The following is a 12,444-nucleotide window of genomic DNA, read 5'->3' as shown; positions in this document are numbered from 1 at the left end:
TGTGGGGGGAGGTGAAGGGGACAGGCGTCATCGCAGAACTGGTGTTGGGGGGGGGCCTGGCTTTTAAGCACCACTGGAGCTGATACACCCAGGGAACCTGCTTGAAAGAAGGCTTCCCATGTGTATTATCTCCAGCCTGCCCCCCATCAGAGGCAGCAGCGCACCGGAAGGGGGGGGGGGGGGGAAGAGAAGAGGAGGGGTGCTACACACTGACATCCCTAATATTTAGTTTAGAAATTGCTTTCCAGAAACTAGTCCTGGAGGTGCTCGACATGCTTATAAAGTGACAATTTGCAACATTGGCAGTACATTTGTGAACTGAACTTTGGTACTTTATGACATCAAACATTCTTTTTAAAGAATATCTATTATTTTTGCACCAAACATTTATTTTGTATGTTAAAATATATAGTGCAACCTCAATTATTAGTGGTGAGAAATGCTTTTCTTTAAATGGGAGGAGGAGGAACAGGACTTACGCTTTCCCATTTTCCCTCCCCAGTTCTAATGGAGATCCTCCCTAGTACAATATTTTATCCTCATATACATACATAGTATGTTCAGTACTAACTGATAAACACTTGTACAGATGTAAAATGTCTATGCATAAAGAATAGTAACACAACCTGTATATTACATGTATGGGGGAAATTCTGGATGAGATTCCCTAAGAACCTATGATCAAAAGAGTGAAGTTGTAGACAGTGATTAAACCCATCTACAGTCAGATCTACACTGGCAGAGGAAAATCTCCATAAGATATGAATCTCCAGCTATGCAAATTGTGTAGCTGGAGTCGATGTAACTTTCATTGATTTTCTGGGACAGCCTCACAGCATCACCAAGGTTAACGGGGGCACCTTGAGTTCAATTTTGCAGGTCTTTACTAGAGCTGCTAAATCAAACCATGGAAGATTGATAGCCAGAGCATCAATCCTCTAGTAAGTGGAAACATAGCCTACACTCATATTCACAATTAACAGTTAATATATTCAGATCCAAATAGTAAAACAAAGATTTAACAGACTAAAACAGTATCTTTGTATCACGGATGGAAAGTAGTAATCAATGACATACTGTATGCCTGTGTAACTTACCTCTTCAGTGAGCTCCCCAAATACTGACAAAACATCCATCAGGAGACTTGCAGTATAAAAGGACTTTATCATGTTTCTACAAGAAACAAACATCATGCTAACTTTAGTTTCTTATACTGAATATCATTAGTGTCAGATTTTTAAGGTAAGAATTTTGGGGCCTAAAAGTCTCTAGAAATAGATTATTCAATTCACATCTTTAGCTTTTATAATCTTTCACTGAAATTGGGTGTCATTTTTTCCCCAATGAGTTTAATCTGGACAGACCTACATGAATATTATTTTAATAAGGCAGTTTTAAAATAATAATACAGACTGAAAAAGGAACTATTTGACATTTATTACTATGGCAATATTAAGAATTTTGCTTATTGATGGTGATCTATGAGTTTGGGAGATACTATACACTTAAAAAAAAAAAATCACATGATGTAACCTCTCCACTCAAAATTTCTTACCTTTGCTACAAACACTACCTTATTAAAAGGAAAAAAATTAAAGAATTTGAATTTAATGTACATACCACTGAGTTTTGATGTTTCTTTTAGATTGAGCCATGAAAAATAATTAAATCAGTTTCACTTTTGTTTATAGTCAAATTCACTAACCTTAACTCTGTCATAACATTGTATTATGAAACATCACAGGAAAATGTTTATTTGTTAAAAACAATTGCCACTGAAATTTAAAATAAATGAACATAGTTTAAAAACTTCATAATTCTTGGAATCAGGGATAAATTTAAATTGTTAATGCCTCTAACTCAAAGGCAAAATACATATTTTTCAAAACTGATCTGGTGTTTTTCTGTGTAGATACCAATGTTTAAGACATTCTAATATAGTTTCATAAAAAAATGAGTTATTTTTATTATCCAGAAATACTATACATTAGTCTACATAACTCTGACTTTAGTGATGTGTCATCATAGATATTCCAGTAGTACATCAATGGAAATGCCTTTGATATATTTGATTATGACAATTCAATATTGGCTACAGGTGTCTCTCCCTAGGTCAACATAAGGCTGTTTTCAAAATGAGGTGAATAATTTGCCAATAAGGGGTAGCGACAAACAGATTTAAAAAAAAAATCACGTGCAGATAAGAACCCTATGTTTCTCCATGAATCAGGAAAGGACAGAGTTTGGATATTTGAGTTTCTGGACCCTAGATTTATTACTTAGGATAGTTAATGAAGGCAAAAAATACTTTTATTCTTCACTTACTTGTGAAATCTCTCAGCTCTATCTTCATTGTCTGCATATAGAAACATTTTCAAAGCATAAGTCTCCACATGGGCACAGCCAACTATTTCCTGAGTAATAGCTTCATTATCACCCAGTTGCTTTTTCATCTGAAGTAAGTTAAAAACATATATCTGGTTATTGACTAGCTTCCAGCAACTGAATAGCAAGGACATAGGATCAATTTGCTAATTCAAAACAATCCAGATGCAATTAAACACAGAAACACGATTAGTAACTTTACATCAGTTTCTTATTATATGACAGAGAAAGGCCTTTTGGGGGGAGAAAATATTATGAACTAGTAGCTTGGAACGATGTGTATTAAGATAAAAGCTTAATGGTCTTTAGAAATATTGAAAGAAATATGCAGATATGCTGTTTTGAGAGAGTATCTAGAGTACTTCATTTTTTCCTCTAGCTGCAAAACCGTATGTTTTGAATTTTGAGTAAGGAATGAACACTACGCAATTCATAATATAATGTGTGTTTCATAGAATCAGCCTTTTTGTTCTGCTCATTATAGTATTTAATAAAAACGCAGATTTAATGAAAAGGGAGTCCCAGCTGTAACCTGACTGCTCTAATGACCTAAAGATTTACTGGAATGCTCAGTTTAAACAGCGAAGTGCAATTTAAAAGACCTCTTTTCAAAGATGTTACAGAGTACAAGAAGCCTCAGGTTTCCTAATAAAATCCGTAAAGTAAATAACACTGGTACAGTTACAACAGGTGGATGTAGAGCTTCTGAATAGACTTACTGTCTGCATTTAAAAGAAATCTCAGTTTATCCTTACAGAACAAAAAACAGGAATACTAACACACAACTTCTATATTCCCAAAAACTGTAAATGCAACTTTGAATGGTAGGTAGGTTTTTTTTCCCCAAAGTGCACACACATGAACAAAGTTAAATTTTACAGGGCAGAAATCTATAATATTAGGAACATCTACAGTAATGTTAAAAAAGTACCCAAAAACAGACAATCAAGAGCTTTAGCCCTAAAATATAAATGTTATTGCAAATAATTTTTTTTCTTTACAAAATTAAACTGTAGCACAGCCTGCAGCATGAGATGGCAGCCAGCTCACCAAGAGCAGGACAGGACAGGCAGCCAGAATTGGTGCACACTGGGAGCCAGATTATACCATAGTGTAAGTTGTGGTTAAGCTATTCTGCCTTTAGTGCAAGCCAGCTCCCGGTGCACACCACCTCCAGCTGCTGGCCCCGCTCTTAGAGAGCTGGCTGTGCTGCAGGCTCTGCATTATAAATCTTATACTGTAGAGCCTGTGGGGCATAAGCCTACTCCCAGGAGCAGGGCCGGAAGCTGGCACTCACTCACAGAAGCATTTAACTGGAATGGATAAGCTGATGCGTATCAGTTAACTGTTTAAACACTTACATCCCTATTATTCAGCATCTGCACTTGATTAAGCATGATAACTGTGTGCACTTCACCATCAATGACAAAGTCTAAGCTATAACATCCACTGAAGCTGAAAAAGCCCTGAGAAATATTTAAGCCAAGACCAGAAAGACCATTTCTGTGCCTCTCCTGTCTAGAGCAAACCAACTGTGCCTATTAACAAATGATCAACACCTCCTTCAAAGAAGCTAAAATGCCAAATTACCTAAAAATGCTAGTCTGTGAAAGCTTAAAAACCATCTGATGCTTAAGAATCTTCCAACTATAGTTGTGTCTCCAGCTCCCCATTCCTAGGCAAAAGAGAGAAAAGGGCAACAATCAACTAACAAAAAAAAACCATCTGCCAACATCCTGGATTCTCCTCAAATGAACTTCAGATTCATGGGTACCCCATGGAGACAACCACAGTAACAAGAAGCACATTTCTTCTGTTATGGTAATGAGTAGAGGTCACATCTCATTGCTCAAATTATCTGACCTTTTTTCAGATATGAACCAAAAGGTGCTATTTGCTTACTTAGCTATCACTGCTGAAATAGATGGTGCTATTGCTCCAATCATTCATTTCCAAGAGTATTCAGAAAGTGGTGATGGGAAGCTGTTCCTCTCCAAGACACCAAAGTTAAACCATTTCCCCTTCTTTTCAGCTTCTACATAAGAATATTTGAAGACGTAGCAAGATTCAACAGGCTCCAACACCAACGTGTCAATTACACTTTGCTGTATATACCATTTTCCAAACAGAAAAGCTGTTCAAGACTGTCATAATGCCAACAAGACAGGAACTACTGAATAGCTATCTAACTTAGACTTAACTAAGGCAAGTTTGAGGCAGTGCTGTTGTGACATTATATGATGAAAATATCACTACAGGTTGGACCTCCCTGGTCTGGCACCCTCGAGACCTGACTAATCCTGGATGAGGGATTTTGCTGGACCAGGGAAGGTCATTTCTGGGCCCCCTGCTGCTGGCTCCCCACATTCAACCCCCCTCCCCAGGCTTCCTGGCTCCCCCTTCAGCCCAGCTGAGCCATACACTTGCTTCCGGTCCCTGCAAAGCATGGGCTCCCAGTACCACCCCCTCCCCGCCCCCCCCGTCGTCACCCCCGCCCACCACCACCACCCCACCGCAGCAGTCTGGGACTTGCTGATTCTGGAATATCTGTGGTTTGGTTTCAGGACCAGAGTGCTGCAGTTTATAGAGATGAAACCAGTATAATAACCACTGTTACTGGTACCATTATAATTGCAACAAAACCTATACCAAATATGACAAGTGTTAAGCATCCTGCAGGCTAAATGACCTAGAAGTCAAGCTATATGTAAACAAAGTATAAAATGGTCATTAGTGACATTCAATGCTAGATAGGCTAGAATTTTGACATGCAAACTCTTGTTGCTAGTAGGAATGTAGATACAAAGGCAGCAGCACATAGTAGCTTCTGCCTTGGCTTCACATTCAAATAGTGTAATACTTTGTGAATCTATATGACCCATCACTAAGCTAAGGTATCAGATAACAACAGTGGTATTAAAAAAATTCACTGAAGTTTGCTAGTAAACTTGACTGTTTATTCTCTGTCTAAGACTACCCTACACAGCATGCACTGACAGGGCTGTGAGGATTATGTTGCTAAAAATTAAGTAGCATAAACACTGTTTGTCTGCACTTTTGCAGACAAAAATCTTCCACCCACTTTGGAAGTTTGCAGACAATGCATTATTTACAGTAGTTCTTGCCCAAGCAAAGCTTCTGTATTTCAGGGGAGGGTTTTTTTAAGCACCTGTGAACCATAAAAACTGTCTTGCTCAATTGCCAATGTACACAAAACCTCAGATAAGGCTCTGGCCACAGTGATCAATGCATTAATCACCTTCAGATTGGATTATCATAATTCACTCTGTTCTAGGATAGAACATTATGATAATGCAGATACAGGCAGTCCCCGGGTTACGTACAAGATAGGGACTGTAGGTTTGTTCTTAAGTTGAATTTGTATGTAAGTCGGAACTGGTACATACTGTAGGGGAAACTCTAGCCAAACATTTTTTTTAGTTTTGGATAGCATAGGGAAAGGTTAACTCCCCTCTAATGTTTGTTTTGCTGTCTGTTCCCCTGTTCAGAAGATTTCACATCTATTTCTGTCCCTGTGACAAACTCAGGACTAAAGGAGTAACTCATCAAATACCAAACAGCTCTGCACCATGCTTTGAGCTAATAGCTTTATTTCCACACACCACCCAGGGTTCTAGGTGGAGGGTCCTTTTTTTGCTAACACAATGAGGCCAGCACTTTGTTTGTTTTGGTGGAGTCTTTGTTTGCCCAGGGAGCCCAGCATGTATAGGGGGAGGAGGGGCGGAGAGGCTGCTTTTGTCTGCTGTTCGGCAGCCTGTTGCTCAGGGGAGGGGGCAGCCTGTTGCTGGCAGGGAGTGAGGGGGGAGGCGTGCAGGATGCGAGGCCGCGGGGGGGGGGGGGCAGCGGGCGTGGGGAGGCACTTTTCCTCTGGCCGGCAGCTCTGCGGGATCCCTGTCCCTGTGGCCAGCTGCTGCAGGCAGAGGCCAGCTGGAGCCGGCCGAAGAGGAGGAGGAGATGGATTCTAGGACCCAGGTGAGCGAGCCCTGGGGACGCTGCTGCGCTCCGGGAGCCTGGCATGTATAGAGGGGAGGAGGGGCAGAGAGGCTGCTTTTGTCAGTTCGGCAGCCTGTTGCTCAGGGGAGCCTGTTGCTGGCGGGGGGGGGGGGGGGCCGCGGGAGGCACTTTTCCTCTGCCCAGCAGCTCTGCAGGACCCCAGTCGGAGCCGGCCTGAGGAGGAGGAGGATCCTAGGACTCAGGTGAGCAAGCCCCGGGAATGCTGCTGCGCATGTGCGGGAGTTGCCTCACCCCGTTCGTATCTAGGGATCCGATGTAAGTCGGATCCACGTAAGTCGGGGACTGCCTCTACTTCACCTTGGGCTGCCTCTTTCCTCAGTGACACAGACCCCATTTTCATTATCTGTTCAGAGCTCCAGTATGAGATCAGATTAACCCAGAGGAGGACTACTTTGAGGGCACTTTTCGTAAGATCCTTTCATAACTGGCATGATGGTGATAATTATTTTCCAAGCATAGCCTTCCTTCCACCAGGGAGAAGAAAAGGGCAGACGCCTCCATGAAGAGCAACAGGAATTTTAAATTAGAATTCCTAAGGTGGCATTCTATAATTTTACTGATGTATTTAACAATATATTTTCTTTTTTAATTTACTCCTCTTGAGTTTAAGATTTTTTTTTGGCACAGTATTGGTCCTTGCTTCTCAGAGGCTCAGATAATTATTTACATAATAAATGAGTAAGATTAAGGTTTCCACTTTAATCTTGACTGATCGAGTTCAGAAATTATGACAGATCTTAACATTTTAGATTATGTTAGTTGATCTTACCACTATGAGAAAAGTTCTACCAGCAAGACATGTAGGGTAAGATTTTCAAAAGCAGTCAGCATAGGGTTAACCACATCCACTATCATTTTATCGTTTTATCCAATGAGGACTTTTGAAAATCCTGTCCTCTTAGGTCATCTAATTTCTCAGTAGAGTTTAAATAAAATATCATTGTAGAGTGTATTTCACATGGAATTGTATGGTAAACTTTTTTTGTATTAGATTTCTGTTAGGTTTATGTAAATATATGTAGACCCTTTGCCCTCATTCAATCCTGCTGGCATGCAATTTAAAAATAATACATTACAACAATTAACCAGTATGCCTGCACAAAAAGATTTCTTTCATTAATTAATGAAAAGGGAAAGACAATTCCAATTGTTTAAATAAGACTAAAAAAAGCAAGGCAATACCAGATTATCTAGTAGTATAGCCCCCCCTCCCCATCCCCCCCCAAAACCCCCACCACCAAACACACACACACAAAAACCCCAACAACTTACAGCTTCCAACTGATCCATCAGCTTGGATAAAAATTTACGGCATTCTGGTGTTTTACTGTCAAGCTTCATCCCAGTCTGCATAGCATACAAACGACCTTTAAAAGAGAGATGCTGAAAGGTCACAAATGCACACAGTGTGAGTTTATCTACATATATAGATTCCCCCCAAAACAGATATTCTGAGGAACAAATTCATGTTTACATTGTTAAATCATAACTTTAATCCTTTTGAGTAGTCAAATATATTCATTATTGCAGACTTAAGGCAAACTGGATTCTGCAAAGATTTATGTATATGCTTTACTTTGATTTCAGCCAGTAAGTTTTTGCAGAATTGAGATCTAAACTATAACTATACAGAAGTATTTGCAAACTATCACCATCCTTATTTCATCTCCGATTGGCCTGGGGACCGGGGAGCATGGGAAGTCTCCTCCCAGCCAGGGGCATGGCCACCTAAGGCAGGGGAGAAAGGCGCTCCCCCACCCCCAGACCAATCATGGTCTTGGAGCGGGGAAACTTCAGAAATTTCTGAAATGGCCCCAACAAAAAATTATTGCCCATCCCTTGCCTAGGCCATGTTGAGCCAGCCATATTAATAATCTTTTCCATTTTGCGGAACTTTCTGCTGTATTCCACAATTTCCTAAAAATGTAAGAAGTCCCTTTCCATGACACACAGCCAACATCAAATCATTTATGTTCAGTGACTTAAGGCCTTAACACGGGAACTGTAGGCTACCATTTGTAGTCCTTCTCTGAGCTAGGGCCTAGGTTTATTGACTTTTGGTTTAAAGGCTCTGCCTAACTGAGGCCTGAGGCCTTGTGAACTATTTGTTGCCCTGCCCTAAGCTAGGGCCTACATTTAGTGATGGTTTATTTAAAAGGCTGAACACAGGGACCATCCTTAGCCGCTGAACTATCTTTGCCTGCCCTGAGTGAGGGCCAGGGCTGACTGACTGTGTGCTTGGCCTGTACAGGTCTGAGCCATGGAACCAGTGCTGCAGCTGATTCCCCATGTATAACTGAAGGCAAAGTGGCCGCCCACTGACCCATAAAGGGAGGTATCCCTCACTGAGCATTGACTGGGCTACACATGATAATAAATTGTAATGGTACTGATCATATAGTGATTGGCCTGTCTACTGCCACTCATGCTCCAAAACTTTGTAAAAGGCATTTCTGGAGTTCCTCCCTACTAATGTTCAGATCTAATGAAAGAGGGTTCCCTGCTCAAAGCAGGACAAAAGAGTGGCCTGGTGATGGCAAGGAGTACCACCTCTCTTGGAAGGACAGTGTTGATGGATGCAGGTCCAATGCTAGTACCAGTTATAACGCGGAAACATGGGGCACATTCTTCAAATGTGTATTTTGGTACTTGAAAGAGCTCATTCATTGGTGTTTGTACCAGGGCATGTCTCAGCATCAACATCGGTGCCAGAACCATGGTCTCACAAGCCTCACCATCAAGGAGGGTTTGAGAAGACTTGTCTTTCGATGAATGTTTCAACTCCCCCTTATAGGACAAGCTTATCAGCCCTGTGAGCTACATACAATAATCTTGAGGCAGTTCAAAAGCCAGATGTACCTGCTGAGGCATGTGGTGTCAGCCCTGCACGAGGCACCTGACGGAAGCCCCAAACCCTGGTCGCTTAAACCCAATTATGCTGAAGCCCTATCACCCTGCCCCTATCTGGGAAGCAAATAATGGAGGGAGGGGAAAGAGGAGGTTTCACAAGCCACACTTTAACTGTAAAAGAGCACATGCAGCTTGCAAGCCACAATTTGGCTACTCATGCTCTATACCTGGGGTCAGCAACTTACGGCAGGGGCAGCGTGGCCACAGCTGCTAAAGGGCGGCTATGCTACATGGGGGAGTGGGATGCCCCCGAGCCAGCTGCTGGGGGCAGGCTGGAGCCAGGCTAAGGTATGGCTGCTGTAAGGAGGAGGGGCGCTTGCTCTGGAGTGTGAGTGAGGATGAATGCTGTCCAGGCTGCAGCTCCAGGGCTGGGCAGTGGTAGGAACAGCTGAGGGCAGCGGAAAACATGTGAGGTCCCCCTGTCCCAAAGCTGTGTTGTCCCCTGGGTTCCTACTAAGTGATTGGGCAACAAAACAGCAAATGAAATATAATGTTGATAAATGTAAAGTAATGCACATTGGAAAAAATAATCCCAACTATATATACAATATCATGGAGACTAATTTGGCTACAACTACTCAAGAGAGATCTTGGAGTCATCATGGATAGTTCTCTGAAAACATCCACTCAACATGCAACAGCAGTCAAAAAGCAAACAGAACGTTAAGAATCATTAAAAATGGGATAGAGAATACCTAATTGCCTTTATATAAAACCATGGAAGACCCACATCTTGAATACTGCATACAGATGTGGTCACCTCAACTCAAACAAGATACTGGCATTGGAAAAGGTTCAGAAAAGGACACCAAAAATGATTAAGGGGTTTGGAACGGGTCCCATTGAAGAGAGATTAGAAATACTTGGACTTTTCAGCTTAGAAAAGAGGAGACTAAGGGGGGATATGATAGAGGTCTATAAAATCATGACTGGAATGGAAAAAGTGAATAAGGAAAAAAGTTATTTACTTAATTCGACAATATAGGAACTAGGGGTCACCAAATGAAATTAATAGGCATCAGGTTTAACACAGACAAAAGGACGTTTTTCTTTACTCAGTGCACAGTGAAACTCTGGAACTCCTTTCCAGAGGATGTGGTGAAGGTTAGGACTTTATCAGGGTTAAAAAAAAAGCTAGATAGATTCATTGGAGGCTAGGTCCATCAATGGCTATTAGACAAGATGGGTAGGAATGGTGACCCTAGCCTCTGTTTCTCTGGAGATGGGAGACAGGGGAGGAATCGCATGAGGATTACCTGTTGTGTTCCGTCCCTCTGGGACATCTAGTACTGGCCACTGTTGGCAGACAGGATACTGGGCTGGATGGATCATTGGTCTGACCCAGTATGGCCATTCTTATGGGTTCCTGGCAAGAAGGTGAGGGTGCCATGGATCCCACCCATCAGTTCTGGACACCCCGTGGTCACCCACTCACCTACCCCCGCCTTTCCCATTTCCCTGAACCTCCACCCTCCAGCCATCCTGACCCCAAACCCATATAGGCAGTCGAGCATTATGCCTCCCGCAAGACTGGAGCCAGTGCTGGCTTCCTGGCTGGGGGAGAGCGTAGCCAGACAGGAACGCCCCCCCCCCCCCCCGTAACATCCATTTTTGCTTTCCTGGAGCATATAGGGCACACAGAGCAGTAAAACAGCATAGTCTTTGAAAGCCTTGAACAGAAGGCCCGGATATGGCAGGCTGCTGTGACCCTGAATGGCTGTAAATAGAGATACGCCAATTGCTGACCAAGAGGCTGCTGAGGAGTGCCCTTGACTGAAACCCATATTGATACGAACACACAGCCGTCCGCGCGGGGGGGGGAGGGGGGGGGGGAATCTCTCGCCCAGTAAAAAAATGTCCAGTACTCACCATTTAGTTCTCTCTCTTGCAAGTGTAAATTAAGTTGAAACTTGCTTGTAAGAACTGGCGCCACAAAAACGGACCAGTACAATTTGGCATCTTAGATAAGAAAGAGTACACGGGCCCCTATGGGTATAAAGATGGGTCCAGCAGCACACTTACTCTGAGTGTCAATATACCATCTATCTGCTGGTCAGGTTAGGTGTTTGGCCTCCTGAGGTTCTATGGGGACGCCCGCCTCGTATTCGTCTTTCCTAGGAATTGAGGGACCGGCCCTGGCTTGACCCGCTGGAGTCAAGAGGCACAGAAGGGGGTAAAAATTGTACCTGGAAGTAGTCCTTTGTATTAAGTGTACACATAGACTTAGAGCTCTTTAAAGATTAAGCTGTCACTTGGTACCATTATTTTTATTTTCTATCTTTATTTTCTTTGTAACCATTTTTTTAAGATCTATATTTGCTAGCAGTTAAATAGAGCAATAGCCATTGTAACCATATGATTTATAAGCCTTAATAAACCTGTAATTGGTTAAGCTTTAACCTGACTCCTTCAGTTGCTGTAACAGAACCAAGCACAATTTAAAAACTTCAGCCGGTCATAAGGGACAGGTATAGGGGGAGCTTGAGCGTTGGATCGTGTCGCTTCCAGAGGACAGATCCGTTGGGGCATCTCTCAACCTCCCTGGCTGCCCACTGCGAAGGGATCCTGTATCCTAGCAGTTGAAATCTGAGATGTAATAAGCTTTTCCTATAAACTCTGGGACATCTGTCAGCCTGCTGGCTGCCCTCTGCGACAGGACCCCGGTCCTAGCGGTAAAGACACAGACGTTAAACTTCTCGGGGCGCCCTTCATCCTCCTAGGCTGCCCGCTGCGACGGGACCTTGTGTTTCAGCAGTTAAAGACTTGGGTGTGACACACACAAACACACTGCCCTGACTATCGGCTGACAGAGAGCCCCGAGGTTCCATGCCACATTCTGCATCCAGGGAAGCGTAAGCATGCTGCTCTTCCCTTCCCCACAAGGAGTCCAGGGCAGGAGACCAAGCCCGGTGCTTGGTGGTGATGAGAGTCCCTTTACCCATCCCAGGAGAGCGGCATGGCCCAGGGCAGGAAGGTTAAATCTTGGCATGCTACTTCAGAAAGGTTACTGACTAGGGATGTAAGTGACTATCCGATAAGCAAAAGCTTATCGGATAGTTGACTGGTCCCTCAACTAGTCATCCCCCCCCCCCCCCACCCTGCTGCCTCTATTAG

The 12,444-nt window shown here is 42.9% G+C and overlaps 1 protein-coding gene across 1 annotated transcript in view; it reads right to left on the bottom strand.

Moving 5' to 3' along the window:
- The window catches only part of VTA1 (vesicle trafficking 1), a 70,654-nt gene that overhangs the window by 31,722 nt on the left and 26,488 nt on the right, over nt 1-12,444 (bottom strand). Inside the window, exons 2-4 of the mRNA XM_089777283.1 lie at nt 7,693-7,787; nt 2,326-2,453; nt 1,098-1,173 (exon numbers count right to left, since the gene is read on the bottom strand). Coding sequence (XP_089633409.1) covers nt 1,098-1,173; nt 2,326-2,453; nt 7,693-7,787 — 299 coding nt within the window. The remainder of the gene's footprint in view (nt 1-1,097; nt 1,174-2,325; nt 2,454-7,692; nt 7,788-12,444) is intronic.

This window comes from Pelodiscus sinensis, chromosome 3 (assembly GCF_052426305.1).
Source record: "Pelodiscus sinensis isolate ZL-2025 chromosome 3, ASM5242630v1, whole genome shotgun sequence".
Lineage (NCBI taxonomy): Eukaryota > Metazoa > Chordata > Testudines > Trionychidae > Pelodiscus > Pelodiscus sinensis.
The sequence above is the reverse complement of the archived record's forward strand: the minus strand, read 5'-3'. Positions and strand labels throughout refer to the sequence as shown.